Genomic DNA, 19,625 nt, shown 5'->3' with positions numbered 1-19,625 from the left:
ATTGTGAAGGGGGTCATTTTCCTAATTTCTTTCTCAGCCTGCTTATCCTTTGAGCATAGGAAGGCTACTGATTTGCTTGAGTTGATTTTATAACCTGCCACTTTGCTGAAGTTGTTTATCATCTGTGGGAGTTCTCTAGTGGAGTTTTTTGGGTCACTTAGGTAGACTATCATATCATCTGCAAATAATGATAGTTTGACTTCTTCCTTTCCAATTTGTATCCCTTTGACCTCCTTATGTTGTCTAATTGCCCGAGCTAGTACCTCAAGTACAATATTGAAAGGATAAGGAGAAAGTGGGCAGCCCAGTCTAGTCCCTGATTTTAGTGGGATTGCTTCAAGTTTCTCCCCATTTAGTTTGATGCTGGCTACTGGTTTGCTGTATATTGCTTTTACTATGTTTAGGTATGGGCCTTGAATTCCTGTCCTTTCCAAAACTTTAAGCATGAAAGGATGACAGGAAGTAATGATCACTATTCCTTAATATCTCTTAACCTCAATGGACTCAATTCCCCAATAAAAAGACATAGACTAATAGACTGGATAAGGAAACAGGACCCTACATATTGCTGCATACAGGAAACACACCTAAATGTCAAAGACAAAAACTACCTTAGAGTAAAAGGCTGGAAGACAATTTTACAAGCCAATGGTCTCGGGAAACGAGCCAGAGTAACCATTCTAATATCAGATAAAAATGATGATTTTCAACCTAAAGTCATCAAAAGAGACACTGAGGGACACTTCTTGCTGGTCAAAGGAAAAATCTACCAAGAAGAACTTTCAATGCTGAACATCCCAGGGATGCAGGGTTGGCTCAATATACGGAAATCCTTCAATGCAATCCACTACATAAACAAACTCAAAGAAAAAAACCACATGGTCATTTCATTGGATGCTGAAAAAGCATTTGACAAAATTTAGCCTTTGCTTTTTTACAAGCTGATTCTCACACCCTTAGGTTTCTCTTTATCCTAATGTGAAGCTGATTAATGGGAGGTACTGGGAAAACGTGTGAGTCCAGAGGTCTCAGCAGGCCCCTCTGTCCATCCTGTTTATTCTGCAGCCAAGGGACCTGCTCAGAAAAAATAAACTTTCCTCTTCCTCGTCCTTCCTTCCCTCTGCTCCAGCTGCCTGATCCTCTTCCCCCACTCCACCCTCCTCCAGAAACTACTATACTGACAGAGATGCAATCAGGCTGAAAACCCACAGTCCCAGGCAGAGTCCAACATGATCCTCCTGGCCTCACCTGCTCCCGGCTCTCTGGCCTGAAGCTCTCTAGCTTCCTCAGGTTCTTAAGAACCTCTTCCTTCAGGTCATGCAACTCTGCACAGGCACTGATGGCTCGATCCACCTAGGAACAAAGCATGGGGATAAGGAATGGGAGAGACAAAGAGGAGGACTTTCAGAGAGAAGATGTGTAGAGAGGAAGAAACACCACACATACACACACACACATGTCACACACAAACACACACACACATCATATATACACACACATGACACACTTAAACACACATACACACACACTCGCGCCACACAACAGACACACAAATCATATATACACAGAACACCAGGAATGAGACGACTAAGACCTAGGCTATCCCACTGCAAACTACGTTTCCCATCTCCCTTGCTGCTAGTATATCTGCCAGCCTCTCTTGCAGCTAGCATATTTGCCAGACTCCCTTGCAGTTAGCATTGGTCCTGTTATTAATCTCTAACAATGATATGAGAGGGAGTGAGGAGGGGCAAATTCTGGGTCACTCCTAAAGATAAAGCCTTCTAGTCTGTCTTTTGCCTTACCCTTTCCCTGGAAGAGGTAGATTAGACCTCCCAAAAGACAGAGGCACCTGCTGATTTAATTGAAGCAAGATACTAGGAGAGCCTGGGTGGTTGCAGGCTGCCATACCAGCTTGGACACCCAAACGAGAGGTGAATATCTGTCTCAATTCAAGCATTCGGTAGGGGCAACACTTTGTTATGGTGGTCTAACCCAAAGACTGATTGAGACATTGCCAGTGGATGACCCACCTCTCAGGCTGTGACTGGAACAGTCCCCACACTTCCAATTCCAGAGTCCAGTGCAGTTCATCCCACAAGATGAAAAGGGTGTGTCCCTGTCGTGGCTGTGTACAGGTGTTCCAATTCTTCAGACCTTAATATTACCACAATAGGACTGATCAAATACCAGCTGTTTAAACAAGCACTTGTTGGTTTCTGTAGACAGTAAGTCAGGTAAGGCACAATCACTGAAGCAGGATGCTACTCAGACACAAAGCCACACTGCCACTGTACCAATGCATGAGACCCGTCTGCTGCAGGTCAGGCACCATACAAAACAGCTTCCAGCAGGAAAGCAGTGAGGTAAATGGGTGGGGTGGAGAAAGGATCCACAAGCAAGGGGCCTGGCTCCTGCTGACACATCATGATGGCCCACACTCTGTGTCCCTGAAACCCATTTTCCTATCTAACTCAGTTGTCAGATCTATCTGCCATGATCAGGGCTCTGCTAACCTTTCCTGCACCAGACTGAAAGCAAATATCTCCTGCTTTGTGGGCAGACCATGCAGGCTCTGTTACAGCCTCGCAAGTCTGCCATTGAAGCACTCGGTATCCACAGGTGATGTAAAAGTGGGTGGTCCTAACAGTGCACTAATAAAACTTTATTAACATCACCAGGTAGTGAGCCAGATTTGACCTGCCGGATGCAGTAAGCTGGTGCCTCAGTTGAATGACCTGTAAAGTCATGTCTACCTCACACACTCTGCAACCCATGGAGGGCTATACATTTTCAGGTAGACAACAACTGTCTGGGCCACACCACCAGCTTCCATATTTCCCTCCCATCTCTGCTTATGGTGATGAGGAAACTAAGACCCAGAGAGAGACCAAGGAGACAGAGCCAGGCCCCAGGCCCCAGACCTGCTTTTCCCAAGGTTGCCTTCAATGGCCAAACTGCTGTTAACTTCCATACTCAGATTCTCTCTCTCTCTCTCTCTCTCTCTCTCTCTCTCTCTCTCTCTCTCTCTCTCTCTCTCTCTTCCTCCCTCTCTCCCTCTCCCTCCTTTTCTCCCTCTCCCTTCCTCCTTCCCTCTCTCTCTCTCTCTCTCCCTCTCCCTTCCTCTCTCCCTCGCCCTCCTTTTCTCCCTCTCCCTCCCTCTCTCTCTCTCTCTCTCTCTCTCTCTCTCTCTCTCTCTCTCTCTCTCTCTCTCTCTGTCTTCCTCCCTCCCTCCCTCCCTGCCTCCCTCTCTCCCTCTCCCTGTCCCTGTCCCTCTCCCTTTCCTCCCCTCTGTCTCTCTCTCCAGTTTTGTTTTGTTGTTATTGGCTTTCTGGTTTTTTGTTTGTTTGGTTGGTTGGTTTTGATTTTCAACACAGGGTTTCTCTGTGCAGCCCTAGATGTGCTGGAACTCACTCTGTAGATCAGGCTGCCCTCAAACTCAGAAATCTGCCTGCCTCTGCCTGGCAAGTATGATAATTAAAGGCATATACCACTACTGCTGGGCTAGGAGCTTTTTTTTTTTTAACTGCTAAGAGTGTGTTCTGGTGTGTTCTGAATTCCATTTAGATTCATGACTCTCTTCCTGCAGACTTTTTGTAGGTGTCTACACCATACATGCTGTCTTTACAGTACGGTTGGGGACTGAATGTCTCTGAGCTTTGGCATCCAAGTCAGACCACCTGGGCAGAGCACTAAGGTGGGACCACAGGTCAGCTGCCATTTCTGGGGGAGTAACAGAAGAGGAGGCCCAGTTCTGAGAAAGGTGGCAGAGGCCCGGGTGAGCTGTGACCCTGAGGCCTGGAGCCTGCGGCTACTTGTTCCCATCATGTATGCACTTAGGGGTGTTAAGAACTACCCCCACCCTTCCCGAACTTACCCACCTCATAACTAGCACTTTTTTTTGCCCCCAGAAGGTGTCCATGAGTCACTCCACCCATAAGAACCCCGCCCCCACCCCCCACAGTAACCTCAGGCAGAGCAGAGTGGGCAACTGTCTTTCCACAGTACTAACTTGCTCAAACCCGAGCAGCTGGGATGGAGGTATGGACAGGAGGTGGACACCGGCTGTGAGTATCTCTCCCCACTCCTCAAGGAGGAGGAAACAGTCACATGTGTTGAGAATAAATAAAGATCATGCCGAGTCCTAAGCACCGCACCACATCATCATGTCCCCTCTCATGGGACACTGTGATTAGCCACACGTTTGGATGAGGAGCTGAGATGTGAAGAGGCTGAAGGCCCTGGCCCAGCCGCTCAAGCCCAGGCCACTCTTCCTCACCTCTTCCTGACAGCTCATCCCTTCCCACACACTCAACATGGAAGCAGATAGTTCATAGTGGGCCTGCAGGTCGAGAACAGAGTCTGCACCCCGGCAGTTCTGGTTGACAGATGAGCCTCTGGTCTTCACAGCTGACTTCCTGAAGGTTCTCACAAGATAAAGAGGTGACAACAGGGTGGGTGCTGGTGGGGACCTGTGACCACAGCCTGGGGGCAGGGCAGGAAGTGATATGGCATTGGCCAAAGTGGGCCCTCCTGGGGATCAATTGCAGCATTTTAACAGCCTCCACTGGCAACACAGGTGTCCCCTATCCTGCAGTGCCATCTCTGTGGGACTTCAGGTAAGGAGGAGGAAGGGTGGGAAGAAGGGCAGTTGGGATACCCAGGAAAGAGAGTTGGAGGGACATTCAGAAGAACAACCAGAAGCTCTAGTCGCCATCTTCCAGGGCATCTCTCATTCCTTCATCGGGTTGGTGACCACTCTGGGGTTCATGTGTAAATGATGACTGTCCGCATCTCAAAGGCTATTTCCAGCAGTTCTGGCAGATAGGGCTCATAAACGATAGAAATGTGCCAAGATGGAGCATGCTTATGACTCTACCATCGGAGAACATGGTAAACCCCCGTCTCAGAAGATGCCAGGAAGGTTAGGGGAGGGAAGGAAAGGGACAGATGGGAAAAGAAGAAAGAAGCCAAGTAAATAGACTCCATGACAATACAAAGAAGGCCAGAAGGGGACTAATGTCCGTTGGTCAAAGTCATGAGTGTGACAGTCTGCAAAGCAGAATAACCAGGAGGCTTGACAGGAATTCTCTGTGGCTTGTTTATCTCCCAGTGTCACACATTACCTGAATTCTGCCTCCAAATCACTGCTTTGGGTAGAACATGGAAGACTGCAGCTAGGTGTGAGGGAGACCTCTGCTCACCCCGCTCCCTCACGTAAGACTCTGCAGACGGAGGAGAAAAAATGAAGGACCTCCAAGAGCCTTGGAAGGAGCCAGTTCTCCATCTGTGGGTCATATCAGTTGGGGAATGGGGGAAACCTACTTCCGATGGTCTTAGAAACAGCACAATAGCGAAATTACAGTCAGGAAGTCATGAAAATAAATTTATGATTGGGGGTTTTCAGGACCATTGTAAGTGTGTGTTTTCCCATGGCCAAGATCCACAGGTAGAGAAACCCTTAGACAGAGGAGATAGAAGGAGATTCCAAACCAGGCCCTCGGAGCAAGGAAGAGCCTTCTAATGGATCGTTGCCAGGTAGCAGGCAACAGGTAGGTAGGTGCCCATCCTGCCATAGCGTGCAGTACTTGGCAGGGACTGTCAAGACAGAAAGCCTGGGCAGTGGAAGGGCTTGCAAGGGCGCACTTAAAGGTCCCCCACTCTAGAGCCAAGGGCATCGATACAGGACAGCCTTCATCCATTCTAGAGATGGGGTAGGCATTGCAGGTGGCTCAGAGTAGCCCTCACATCTCTAAGGGAGAGAAGGATGTCACCCCTGGAATTAGAGATGGAGAGAAATTAAGAATCAGCTAGGAGCCATGCCTGGTGCCACAGGCTTGAGATCCTAGCTCCTCCACGTGTTCAAGGCTAGCTTAGGCAACACAGTGACTACACAGCTATCCTGAGCTATCCTGAGCAATGATACCTTGTCTCTAACTTAAGTGATTAATTAATTAATTAATGAGAAGTAGGATGTGGCTCGTTGGTGGAACACTTGCCTACAGTGCATCAGGCTCTGGGTCTATTCCCAGAATGGGGGAGGGGAATAAGGTTAGAAAAGTGTCCTTCTCTGGGTAAAAAACCACACATCTCCAGAGCCGAAACCTATTACAGATGCTCTGTCCAGGGTCACAGCCTTCACTCATGATTCCTGCTGGGTCTGAGATGATCAAATCTCAGCATGGGTTCCTCCTGCCTGTGCCACTCTGGGCCATATGTTTAAATCCCTCTGGGTTTCTCTGTACAGTGGACAAAGCCAGTGCAGCTCTGTCATTGCAATAGCTAAAGAGAAGTTGACTCTGTCTCCTGATGCTCCCCAGTGGTGAGGGAGAGGTCAGCATCCTTCATCCCTGTTCCCACAGCTCCCCAGAGTTTATGACTACTGTGCCTGCAGCATCATGGCCACGTACCTGTTCCTCCTGGGCCTTTTCCTGCTGCTGCCATGCCCTGTCCCTGCTCCCTGCTACACTGCCACTCGGTCAGAATGCAAGCAGAAGCGCAAGTTCGTGCCAAGTGCATGGTTAGCTGGGGAAGGCATGGATGTGACCACCCTCCGCCGCTCTGGCTCCTTCCCAGTGAACACATGGAAGTTCCTGAGGCCAGACCGCACCTGCACCCTCTGTAAAAACTCCCTAATGAGAGAAGCTATACAGCGCCTACCCGTGGCAATCGCCCACTGGAGGCCTGACAGCTCATACTGCAGGCGTAACATTGCCACAGTCAAGGTCAGCTCCACGGAGGGCGTGGCCCGGGAGGCAGCTGCTAATATCAAGAACGACTGGCATGTGGGTCTGGAAGTTAACCCAAAGCCGGAAGCAAGCGTGCACGTGTCCATGGCCGGCTCCCACTCCCAGGTAGCCAATTTTGCAGCCGAGAAGACCCATCAGGACCAGTACAACTTTAATACTGACACAGTGGAGTGTCGCATGTACAGGTAAGATCTGAGGCAGAGGTGAGAGGAACCGGAAGAATGGTGGGACACTCTAAGGGGTCTAGGAGCTCTAGAATAGCAGAGTAGAGTTTACCTACTATTTCACAGGAGGACACCAAATCCTGATCACTGTAGAATCAGTAGTTCTCATGCTCCCTACTGCTGTGATCCTAATACAGCTCCTAATGTGATGACTCCAGACACAAAATGATTTTGTTGCTACTTTTGAACTGTACTTTTGCTACAGTTATGAACCATGACAATCTAATACCCAGCCTGTCTGATATGTGGCCCCTGTAGATTAATTTCTGATGATGTCCTGACCAAAAGGCAGCTAAGGAGAGAAGGCTTATTTTAGTCATCTTTCTGGGTTACCGTCCATCGTGGCTTGTTCTGTCGAAGCTGATCACATCATACCCACAGTCAAGCGTGGGGAGAAATAACCGAGTTCCTGCCGAGGCTCAGTCAGCCTTTTCTAGTGTTAAACAGTCCAGGGCCCAAAACAGGAAATGGTGCTACCCACTTTCAGGCTGAGTCTTCCCACATCAATTAAGGCAATCAAGACAATCCTCTACAGGCAAGACCACAAGCTGATCTGATCTAGACAGTCCCTAAGACACTCTTCCCAAGTGATTTTAGGTTGTATCAAGATGACAATGAAAACCTACTGTGGCACTGTTGTTTAGATGCCAGACCCAATAGCCCTAGCTATCTGTCTATGATCTAATTCTCTATCATCTATCTATCTACCATCATTATCTATCACCTATCTGGCATCTATCTTTGTAGCAACATATCTATCTATGTAAATGTGTGTCTATTTAACTGCATCATGTATCATCTATGTATGTATGTATCATCTATGTAGGTATCTATGTATGTATGTATGTATGTATTTACCTACTGTGTATATAAGTATCTATGTATCTATCTATCATCTATATATGTATGTATGTATCTGTCTGTTTCTGTCTGTCTATCATATATACATATACATACACACACACACACACACACACATATATATATATATATATATGTATGTATCTATGACAGGCTTCCTCTATGCATGAGCACCTACATCCAGAGAAAAGGAGGATGAAAGCAGGATTGTTCCTAACCCCTAGCTTGATGACATGTAAATACAGGCAGTGAGTACCTAAGCCCTCTCTCCCAGGCATTGCAGACCAACCGTGGAGTCTTCCTGGGTAAGGACAGGAGGCCTGGCCGTGTCCTTCTTCCTCACTGCGTGGATACACAGTGACACCATGGAGCCTGCACTAGTTTCTCAGGCTTAAAAAAAAAGATTTTATTTTGGAAGTTTCTCTGTATCTCTGCCTGTCTTGGAACTCACTCAGTAGATCAGGCTGGCCTTGAACTCAGAGAGATCTGCCTCCCTCTTCCTCCGAGTGCTGGCATTAAAGACTTGCATAACCACCACCTGGCATTTAAAAAATATTTCTTTACTTTTTTGTGTATTTTTTAGTGTGCGTCTGTGTATCTGTGTGTTGCTGCAAGTGTGAGGAGATCAGAGGACAACCTGTGGGCATCATTTCTTCTGCTTCTACTAAGTGGGTTCTGGGGATTGAACTTGGGTTGGCAGGGTTAGCAGCAAGTTTTAACTCTACTCCCTACTGCACATTCACATACTTTCCACTTTTTAGATAGCATATCTTAATTCTAAATTTTAACAGTAGGTTTCAGTAAATGTAAATATTTTTTATTATTTTTTATATTCTTTGTTTACATTCCAAATGATTTCCCTTTTCCTGGCTTCCCCCACCCCATATGTCCCATAAACCCTCATCCCTCTGCCCTTTCCCCAATCAATCCCCTCCCACTTCTCTGTCCTGGTAATCCTCTACATTGCTGCATCAAGCCTTTCCAGGACCAGGGCCCTCTCCTTCCTTCTTCTTGGGAATCATTTGATATGTTAATAGCAGCTTGGGTATTCAGAGCTTCTGGGCTGATATCCACTTATCAGTGACTGCATTTCATGTGTGTTCTTTTGTGATTGGGTTACCTCACTTAGGATGATATTTTCCAGTTCCAACCATTTGCCTAAGATTTCATGAATTCATTGTTTTTAATTGCTGAGTAGTATTCCACTGTGTAAATATACTACGTTTTCTGTATCGATTCCTCCATTGAGGTACATTTAGGATTTTTCCAGGTTCTGGCTATTATAAACAAGGCTGCTATGAACATAACAACCCTGAGATTTCACCTCCCACCAGTCAGAATGGCTAAGATTAAAAACTCAGGAGACAGCAGGTGTTGGCAAGGATGTGGAGAAAGAGGACCGCTCCTCCACTGCTGGTGGGATTGCAAGCTGGTACAACCACTTTGGAAATCAGTCTGGCGGTTCCTCAGAAAACTGGAATGACACTTCCATAGGACCCTGCTATACCACTCCTGGGCCACCATACCCAGAACATTCCCTGGCATGCAGAAGAACACATGTACATATTTTAATCACAATCGTTTTTATCCTAACTCTTCCTATCCCATTTGTTTTTCCCCCAGCTAGCCCCAGTGTACTTTCATGTCTGTGTGTATAGATGGGGAGAGGGGTCTTGAAGGTGCTATTGAATCAGGGAAATGCCACCCACACAGGTCCTCTAATGCTCTGCCCTCTCCACAGCGTTCGCCTGGCACAAAAACCTCCACTGCACTCTGACTTCAGAAGGGCACTCAGAGCCCTTCCCCCCACCTTTAACAGCTCCACAGAGCATGCATATCGCAGGATCATCTCCGCCTACGGCACCCACTTTATTTCGGCTATGGACCTAGGTGGCCGCATCTCAGCCCTCACGGCCCTGCGTACCTGTCAGCTGACCCTAAACGGGCTCACAGCTGATGAGGTAGCAGACTGCCTGAACGTGGAGGCCCAGGTCAGCATCGGTGGCCAAGCCAGCGCCTCAAGCGAATACAAGGCCTGTGAGGAGAAGAAGAAACAGCACAAAATCACCACCTCTTTCCACCAGACCTACCGCGAACGTCACGTCGAAGTGCTCGGTGGCCCCCTTGACTCCAAGCATGATCTGCTCTTTGGGAACCAAGCTACACCAGAGCAGTTCTCAACCTGGGTAGCCTCACTGCCCAGAAGCCCTGGACTGGTGGACTACAGCCTGGAGCCCCTGCACACATTACTGGAAGACCTGGACCCGAAGCGGGAGGCGCTGAGACAGGCAATCAGCCATTATGTGATGAGCAGGGCCCGCTGGCGGAACTGTAGCCGGCCCTGTGGGCCAGGCCAGCATAAGAGTAGTCGTGATTCATGCCAGTGTGTGTGCCAGGATTCGAAGGTCCTCAACCAGGACTGCTGTCCACGCCAGAGGGGCTTGGCCCACCTGAATGTAAGCAATTTTGAGGCAAAGGGTCTGTGGGGAGACTACATCACTGCTACTGATGCCTACCTAAAGATCTTCTTTGGTGGCCAGGAGTACAGGACGGAAGTCGTGTGGAACAATAACAATCCTAGGTGGCCTAAAGTGAGGGACTTTGGGAATGTGCTCCTGTCTACGGGGGGACCCCTCAGGGTGCAGGTCTGGGATGCTGACAATGGCTGGGATGATGACCTTCTTGGTTCATGTGACCAGAAACCCCGGTCTGGTTCCCATAATGTGACCTGTCACCTGAACCACGGCAGACTAGAATTCCACTACCAGGTCCAGTGTTTGCCCCATCTCATTGGAGAGACCTGCCTGGAGTATGCCCCCTACGGGCTTCTGGGAGATCCTCCAGGAAACCGCAGTGGGGCCGTGTGGTAAAAATAATAATAACATGCATGAGAGCTGGGCGTAGTAGCACACGCCTTTAATCCCAGCATTGGGGAGGCAGAGACAGGTGGATCTCTATGAGTTCGAGCCCAGCCTGGTCTACATAGTGAGACCCTGTCTCAAGAAAGCAAGCAACAAAACTGGGATGCTCAACTGACTTCTCCCGGGGATCCACAGTGGCTCTAATATGCAGTAAAGTGACCGGAGCCTGTCACTAGAGTGGCTGAGTTTGTACCATAGAGCTCTGCTGACTCTCCCTTCCACACTGCCTCAGCCCCCAGTGTCCCCAAGCTTGGCAACTACTGCTGCTCAGTGTAAACCTTGGCCAGAAGCCCAGCCCAAGGCCAGATGCTGTCTCCACCCAGCTTCAAATCCCTCCCTCCTTGGCATAGCATGATCATCTGTCAGACAATTCCTGTGTCGCCATTCCTATGTGCCTTTTGTCCCTCGTTCTGCTCCTGATGAATAAAGGTCTGTGTCAGCAAGCACATGACATGACAGCGGACTATAAATATGATGTGACAGTAAGTATGCTGGTGGCCTGGTGGCAGAGAAGAGGGGACAAACGATGCCCTGAGATAGGCGTCTGTGTTCAACAACCATTTTTATAAAATGGACGGTCAGATACTGGAAGTGAACTGCTTTCTCTAATTCTGCTGGTCATGCGGGACCCCCACCCCTCATCCTCTGAGTCAAGAAACAGTAGCATAAATGTGGCAATAAATCATGATAGGCATTCGGTGTCTGGCTGAAAGACAATGTGGAACGGTGGGGAGTGCGGTGAACTGGCAGGGCCATCCTGAAGTCATTGCAGCTCTATGTGGGAAATTTGAGGCCAGGACACAGGGTCTTCTCACTTCATTTATTTACATTTATCTATTTGTGTGTGTATAAGTGTGTATGTGTATATATGTCGGTATTCATGTGTGTATACATGTGTGTATATGTATCTGTGTATGCATGTATGTATATGTATGTGTGTTTGTGTGTGTATGTGTATGTCTGTCTGTCTGTATGTATGTTTATATGTGTATGCATGTGTATATGTGTGGATACATGGATGTATGCTTATATGTATATACATGTTTATATGCATGTGTGTATGTATGTATGTGTGTGTTTGCATTTGTGTATAGGTATGTTTGTTTGTTTATATATGTATGTGTATATGTACAGTGTACTTACATATATAAATTTAAATTAAATTTAAAAAAGAACAGGTGCACATACACACACACACACCTCATACACATCTGTCTAAGTTAGGGTTTCTATTTCTGTGATAAAACATCATGATCAAAACAATTGTGGAGGAAAGGGATGATAAATAATCGTGGTAAGATTGCTTTCCAGTTCCTCGTCTGGAGAAGTCAGGACAGGAACTTGAGGCAGAAACCTGGAGGTAAGAGCTGAAGGTCCTGCTCACTGACTTGCTCCCAGGTTTCCTCAGTGTGTGTTCTTACAGAACCCAGGACCACCAGCCCAGCGTGAGATCACCACAGTAAGCTGGGCCCTCCCACCCTGATCTTCAGTCAGGAAGATGTGCCACAGGCTTGCCCTCAGGACGGCCCACTGGGGAAATGTCCTTGCTTGAGCTTCCCTCTTCCAAAGTGACTCTAGCTTTTGGCATAAAGCTGGCCAGCACAGGATACACACATGCAGAAAGAAGTTTAGGACTAGGCTTATGATAAAGTAGAGCTGGGTTCTCTAAGAGACTCACCAGAAGTGAGACATGCTCAACTGTTCCGGCTCTATAATGGAGGGTCCCAACTCACTGTCCCAACAGGAGCCATATGGGCCATTCTGATGGCTCAGGTTATGCCTCCAAAGATGCTGAGTCTCCACCCCACTCCCCCTTTCTCTCACGTTTGTTTCAAGATGTGTGTGTGTGTGTGTGTGTGTGCGTGTGTGAGCTGATAATTAAATGGAAAATTGGTCAGTATCACTGGCTACTAGGGAGCCTCAAAGTCAAACCAGCTGATGGTGGGTGTCCACCATGGGCAGGGGAGCTGACTGTTGACGCTCCCTCATGGAAGGTGGGGAGACGAGCTGGACTTTCCCTGAGTTTGCGGCTGCTCCTCACACCCACTTGAAGGCAGTTCTGCCATAACTGCATGTGTTCTTGGGGCTTGGGGTGAGGGTGGTGCTGCAGTATACAGGCCCAGGAAGACAAGTCAGGTGGGGGCATATACATATACATACACATACACATACACATATACATAGTGTGTATATTTATATACGTATGTGTGTATATATACATATATGTATTCACATATATATATGTGTGGGGGGGTGTTTGTGTGTGTGTGTGTGTGTGTGTATGTGTGTGTGTGTTTATATATATCTTTAAAAAGGATGAAGTCTGTCGTGGTGACTGGAGCAGTGGAAGCCCATTGAGTTGAAGGTGAGAATGGACAGGAAGTGAGGCTGGACACTAAGACCTCAAGGCCTGCTCCCAGCAGGACCCATCCTCCAGTGGCGGGTGCACATCTGCAAGCTTCAAACACACAGTGCCACCCACAGGGGACAAAGTGTCCAAATACTCAGGCCAATGGGGGATGTCTGACATCCAAACCAAAATGGTATAAATGCAAAGGGGATGGCAACAGGACTTGGGGGCACTGAACGGGGCTCACGGTGTCTACAGAGGAAGAGTGGCTGAGGCCTGTCCTCCTCAAGAGGCCCTAAGTCCACTCTGAGTGTCTTTCCTTCTCAAAAGCTGTAATAACATCTCCAGCTCTGCTCCATCACAAGGCTGGACCTGGGATATTCTCTCCATCCCCCCCCCATCTCTCTCTCTCTCTCTCTCTCTGTGTGTGTGTGTGTGTCTGTGAGTGTGTGTGTCTGTGTGTGTGTGTGTGTGGATATGTTGTGCTGGTTAGTTGTATGTCAACTTGACAGAGGAGAGGCATTTGGGAAGAGGGGACCTTAAGTGAGGAAACACACACACACACACACGCACAGACACACACACACACACACTAGATTAGCCTGAGGGCTAGCCTCTGGTACATTGTCTTGATGGACAGTTGATGGTGGATCACCACGACCACCTTAGACATCCAGTATAAGATGGTGGGCTGTGACTGATGACAAGGACAGGGACGTGACATCTATGACACCCTATCAACATCAGGGGTGCTGGTATCAAGGCCATTCCATTCACATGCATCCACCTAGACTCTGGGGGACACACTTATCCGCATGGCTTCCATGACTGCCTCAGACTAAAGACCAACCAACAAAGCGGCATGTTACACGTTTGTACTGTTTTTAATGCTCAAAAGCTCTGTACAAAAACAAAAGACAAAAACAGAAAACCATAAAGGATTCCTCACAACACCCCTGTGAGGTAGGTAGGCAAGTATTATTCTCCAATTTTACAAACAGGGAAACTGAGGCAGAGGGGTACAGTGACCTGCCACTGGTCCCAGCATATCTCCAAGTCAGTGTCAACCACAAAACTGTGAAGGGTCTCTCTGGCCTCCGACTCCTTGGCTAAACTTTTTTTGAACAGAGCTGACTTGCACAAAACAGACACCAGCAAACCTGAGAAGCTGTGGACAGACATACAGCAGCTCGCAAAAGAATTCAGCTAAGAGGGTCTCCACTTCATCAGGCTGGAAACAACTTTGACATCTTCAAATAGCACAGCTAACAGCTGACATCCTCCATGAAGGACGGGCACCCAGAGATTCATCGCTCTCCTTCAAGAAGTTAAGACAGGTAGCCAGGCTCCCGGACTCAGGAGTTCAACCACTAGTTGTGGCAAACTTCAGTTCCAGCTGAGATTCACCAAGCACAGCCCTCTCTGCCCCTCTTCCCACTGTGTGAACAAAGCTCGCCCCTCAGTGTCATCTCAGTGTGACCCAGCGAAAGCAGCCCGGGGATCCTGGCAGGGGTCGGCCTGGATTCTAAGGCCTGACAAGCCACCAGGTCCTGTGTCCACAGAGTCTTTCCCAAGAGTCACCTCGATCCCGTTAACAGGCTTCCAACCCACCAAGAGGTTCTTCACCATCTCCATGGCCTCTGTGAGTTCTTTCCCCACACTGGGAGGGCCTCCCTGATGTTTCCAACTCCCTGGGCTCATCTGCCAGCTTAGGGGAGGAACTGGGGAAAGACGGGTAGGAGAGAAGGGGAGTCATCCCCTCAGTCTTCCAGATCTGAGACACTCAAGGGCCAGAAGGAGCTGGGCAGAGCTGCCTCAACACAGACCTGCCCGGCTCGCCATCCTCCTCAGGTAGCTGCTTGGACTGAAAGGCAGAGGCAGAGGCAGGAGCAAGCCAGTCAGAGGAAGGAAGTGAAAAGGCAAACATGGCCAGCCTGCTGCCCGCCCAGGCAGTCTGATGACCAACGGTGAAGAGGGGACAGAGGTGGTGACTGGCTGCTTGGGGAGTGAGCTCCCTGAAGGTTGTTTGCCAGCTGGTCTGTGAGGTACACGCACTGGGCCTTACCAGAAGACATTACCCACCCAGAAGGTTGACAGAAAATGGCAGTGCCATCTATATATCCTACCAAAAAACCCTCTTTCCAAAAGCTCTCAGCCCCTCAAGTCTCACCAGGAAGCTGGCAAGTGTCCATCAGAAGCAGTGAGACCCTCAGGTCCCCCCAGCCTGCCTAGCAAGGGCAAGGGGGCCTACAGGAAGTCCCCAAGGTCGCAGGGCTCCGGGTCTCGACTTTGCTCCTGCCAGCGGTAGCGAAGCCGTGACAGGGGCTGGTCGTCCATGCTCTCCAGCTCGGGGAAGCCCAGCTGGTTGAGGATCTCGTAGATGCCAGCTCTGGTTGCCACCTGGACAGGGCAGAGATGGGGCAGAGCGTCAGAGGTGGAGGTGTCATCGGGCCTACTGTCCCCAAGCCACCCTCCCCTCTTGCTAAGCTCAGAGGCATTTTGGGGAGTCTGGGCCAGAAATGTCCTCAGGGAAGCTCGGCAGCTTCCACAAACCTGCATGTCCATCTACAACCACCATGGTCCACGGTCCCTACAGGCCTCGCTCCGGGCACTGCATGGAGCATGCTGTGCAGATATATGAGGCACTGGGCATGCCTGGGAGACCTTGGCGGCACTGGCCTGGCCAATCCAGCAAACCACATTTGGGCAGGGAGGCTCCGGAGGCAGTATGGATGCCAGAGCTGACAGCCCTTCCCTTTGGCTGGGAAGTCACCCAAGTAGTCTGGCTTTCTCTGACAAGGAGCTGGGAGCACAGTAGCCTGGACCGTGGCCCCAGGCTCCAACCATCCCCAATACCTTATTGGGAACAATTCCACCTGGTCAATGAGATGATATTGTCCTTGCTGTCCCCAGGCATGCTCACCCCTACCTCTGTCTGTCCCAGGAAATGGACTAAGGACCCCTGAGTTAAAGTAACACTCCTGCCTAAGGGAGCACCTCTGCCCTTGATCTCTACCCACATCTAGTCCTAAAAGTAGCTAGAGGAGAGAAAAAATGTGCCCTCAGGTCCATAATCTAAGAACTCAAGCAGAAATTGTCCTTGTCCCCAGGCTGGGTATGTAACTGTTAGTAGTGTGCTTGCCTGGCAAGCATATTGGCCTTGGGGTTGAACCCCAGTAAACATAGGAAACAACCGGGCATGGCATTAAGTCCCAGGAATGCCTATAATCCCAGGAAGGTAGAAGCAGGAAGATCAGAAGCCATCCTCTGTGACATAGTGAATTTGAGGCCAGTTTGGGTTACATGAGATCTTCCCACCTACAGTCCATCCCTGGGCTCAAAGAGGAAGCGAAACCTGGACCTGCTCATCAGGGGGGTCTCAACAGAGCCCTCGTCAGATCTTCTGACTGAGTGCTGACCCTCAAGCATGAAGATTCACTTCACGCGCTTCCCCACACAGACACCCAAGACCAGGACCAAGGTGCATCCTTGGCCGCCTGCTTCCCTGCCCCGCTGACCCTGCTCCCTGCAGTTCTGAACACACCTCCATCCAGTCCTGAGCCCCTGAACCTGTCCTCTACCCACTGCGGCTGAGTCCTCTCGCCCCATCCCCCCACCCACTCACATCCTGGTAGCTAAATGTGGACCTGAAACCATATTACAACAGCCGATGGGCCGTGAGGTTAGCGGGCCAGCCTCCTGGCTGAGGGGTAATTACAGGCTACTTTCCTGGTAGGAGCCGACCTCTCTCTTGACCGGCAGATGCCAGGATCGATTGGAAGATCAAGCAAAGAAGGATCACAGAAGTCCCAAGAATGGAGGATGAATAAACAGTTTCCAGGACAATTGTTAAGTCCCCGAACCTCTGCACAGACCCCTCTTGCCAGCTCTGGCATAGGCACTACACACATGTCACAGAGTTTTCACTGCTTTCCCACATGACAATAACCCCTCTGATACTATTCTACTGCTTAGAAGGCTTGCCGCCTCATCCATATCCAAAGTCATAGTTGGAAGAACATAAGATCAGGACAAACAACCTTGCCCTTGGCCTTCATAGGAAACACATGGGAGTTGAATAGAATAACGGACCAAAGTGTCCAGGTGATAGGCACTGCTGGCCATGAGAAACACAGAGCAAGCTCTGAGAAGATGCCCGTTTCACCCACAGTCTCCCTCCCCCAAAATTCATGTACTCAGCTGCCATACTTATCAGGTGTCTACCTACTGAGACACTAGGCAAGGGACACAATAGCTGAGTGGGAGCCAATCCCCTAGGAAAGTAGGGGATTCCATATGGGAGCCTGTCACCTGGGACTTAAAGAGCATACTCAGGCACCAGGGGGAAAGATACAGCTGGCCTTACGAGCTCACCACCCCCAGGCCTGTTAGTCTGTCTCAGCAGCTTTTCTCACCTCCTGCATCCAGGTGCTGAAAGGCCTCTGCCAGGAGCTGGCCTTCTCCAGGCGAAGGTAGGCGTTAAAGAGGATCAGGTAGATGTAGCGCTCCAGGTATTGCATGCTCCGCAGGTGCAACCTCTGAGCCTCCTGTGTCTCTTTGGTGGCCTTTGCCTGAAGGACAAGGAGGATGGTGTCATAAGGGGAACCATTCTTTAGCACAGACATGCTCACTCACAGCCTGAGCACCCAAGCAGTGATTTCAGTCGCAGGGCCTGGAGTGTTGCCCGGACACAAAGGAGACCCATGGGGCCCACCAGATCCTAGGAATGTGGGGGTCTCAAATCCACTTCCTACTGAGAAGAAAGGCCTCTACTTCCTCTCTGAAGACCATGCTGCTCCAAAGCCAGGCTGTCTGCTAGGAGGATCTGAGGCATGGAGGGTGAGATGCTCATCTCACGGTCCCCTAGAAAGGACCCTGATGCCAATTCCTGACAACACAGTCCCCAGTCTCCCAGGACTGCATCCTCTCTCCCAGTAGCCCCAGCATTCCTGCAGAGGCAGATGAGGCTTTGATCATGGCCCAGCAGGGACCAATGGCATAGAGCTCTCGCTTGAGGAGACCGCCTTACAACCTGCTCCTCAGCCCAGCTCCTTTCTGACTGGAAAGGGAGAAAGCCCATCTTGGTAACTGACCCCACCTGCCCTCAATCTGACTCCCTTGCCTGTTTCCCCACAGTCCTGGATCTGGGGTGGCAGGAATGGACACTCAGACCTTAGAGATCCACCCAAGTTTGGGGAAAAATAAGAGAGAGGATGAGGTCTGGGTGGAGTGGGGATGTCTGACTTTAGAGAGCTCTCCCAGGCATCTTCTCTGGAAATGCTACCATCTCAGGTCACATGACAGAAAACAGGATGTGGCAAAGTTGATAAACAGGAAGCTCCCTAGGGAAGACGGGAGTCCGGCTAGGCAGTGAGAGTGTGCACACACTCGGGGCAGCAACAAGGACAGTGACAAATGTAGGAGGGATCTGCGGCCTGCTATCCTGGGAGGAAGGAGAATGCCCCAGTGCCCCCTTAAAATGCAAGTGCCCGGGCTCAACCGCGATCAGTCAGTGAGGGTCTCAGAGGGTTGGGGAGTGGGCGGGTGAGGACCCGGGATTCCTCAGAGCCAAAACTGGGCACATGGGATGCAGCATTGGAAGTCATTGAAGGACTGGTAGCGTGGGCAGCCTCTTGGAAGAGGAACACATGGAGGGAGACCCGTGTGCAAGAGAAAGGGAGACTTTAAAGGGAAATGCTTGCAAGGTTCTCCTGGGCAGAGAAACATGCCAGGGGAACTCAAATGCGAACCCCAGAGGGAGGTCACCCAGACCTGAACTATCCTACCTTACCACCCTCAGGCCTCCACACAGACCCACCACACCTCTCTGATCCAGAAACAGTGTGACACGGGGTGGGGGGAGTCCTTCAAGTGATGGCACTATCTGTGGAAGGACACAGTGAGCCCCCAGGGACCAGAGAGAGCTCTTCTCCCCACAGCTGGGCTGCAGACGGAAGCCCTTGCAGGAACACACATGGCGCTGGCCTACATACTCGGAAAACTCCAGGGTCGCCCCACCCCAGACGTGACATGGCCCAGCGCCCTAAAACTCACAGTTGGAGAGAATCTACACAGCACCAATTCGGTTTTTGAGGCAACACGAGGGGTGCAGACAATAGACTGTACCATACGGAGCTTGGGGACAGGGACAGAGCTCTGTCTCCCTGGAAGACAGCCAGACTCACAAGCTGGCTCCGGTTCTGCCATTAGCCACTCAGCCACCAATTTTGAGGGAACCAGTAAGAACGCACCTACGAGACACACTGTCCCAAGAACTGACTAGACAGATCTGAAGCCACCACCATGAGAGCTACCCACCCTGCCCTCTGGGAGGCTCCAGTAACTACAGAGCAAAGTGACCTGGGAGGAGGGGTGAGTAAGAGAGTCAGGGTGAGGAAGAAGAGGAAGAGAACACCCGAACTCCCTGAGGTAGGCTGGGGTCAGGAGGAAGGTGTGTCCCCAGGGTGGAAAGTGGGGCAGCTTGGACAGTTGGATTAGAAACAGGAAGACGGCCGGGCGG

General features: G+C 49.9%; 3 protein-coding genes and 2 pseudogenes across 7 annotated transcripts in view; 4 read left to right on the top strand and 1 right to left on the bottom strand.

The window, feature by feature from the left end:
• Nucleotides 1–19,625, top strand: part of LOC127669882 (perforin-1) — a 205,019-nt gene that overhangs the window by 77,245 nt on the left and 108,149 nt on the right. The gene's annotated exons all lie outside the window — the stretch shown is intronic.
• The window catches only part of LOC127669883 (perforin-1-like), a 205,019-nt gene that overhangs the window by 77,245 nt on the left and 108,149 nt on the right, over nucleotides 1–19,625 (top strand). For 2 of the 4 annotated variants that reach the window (XM_052164107.1, XM_052164106.1), the window contains exons 2-3: nucleotides 6,363–6,934; nucleotides 9,576–11,184. In XM_052164107.1, the coding sequence (XP_052020067.1) occupies nucleotides 6,399–6,934; nucleotides 9,576–10,704 (1,665 nt within the window). In that variant the 5' untranslated portion in view covers nucleotides 6,363–6,398 and the 3' untranslated portion in view covers nucleotides 10,705–11,184. Of the gene's footprint in view, nucleotides 1–4,523; nucleotides 4,620–5,441; nucleotides 5,553–6,362; nucleotides 6,935–9,575; nucleotides 11,185–19,625 lie in introns of those variants that run through there. The other 2 variants (XM_052164108.1, XM_052164105.1) reach the window with 2 other exon arrangements.
• Nucleotides 1–19,625, top strand: part of LOC127669887 (perforin-1-like) — a 159,786-nt pseudogene that overhangs the window by 32,438 nt on the left and 107,723 nt on the right.
• The window catches only part of LOC127669890 (perforin-1-like), a 160,508-nt pseudogene that overhangs the window by 77,245 nt on the left and 63,638 nt on the right, over nucleotides 1–19,625 (top strand).
• Nucleotides 13,971–19,625, bottom strand: part of LOC127669893 (paladin-like) — a 148,112-nt gene continuing 142,457 nt past the window's right edge. For both annotated transcript variants that reach the window (XM_052164123.1, XM_052164122.1), the window contains exons 10-11: nucleotides 17,521–17,676; nucleotides 13,971–15,505 (exon numbers count right to left, since the gene is read on the bottom strand). In XM_052164123.1, the coding sequence (XP_052020083.1) occupies nucleotides 15,353–15,505; nucleotides 17,521–17,676 (309 nt within the window). In that variant the 3' untranslated portion in view covers nucleotides 13,971–15,352. The remainder of the gene's footprint in view (nucleotides 15,506–17,520; nucleotides 17,677–19,625) is intronic.

This window comes from Apodemus sylvaticus, chromosome 19 (assembly GCF_947179515.1).
Source record: "Apodemus sylvaticus chromosome 19, mApoSyl1.1, whole genome shotgun sequence".
Classification (NCBI taxonomy): domain Eukaryota; kingdom Metazoa; phylum Chordata; class Mammalia; order Rodentia; family Muridae; genus Apodemus; species Apodemus sylvaticus.
Note: the sequence above shows the minus strand (reverse complement) of the source record. Positions and strands in the feature narration are given on the sequence as shown.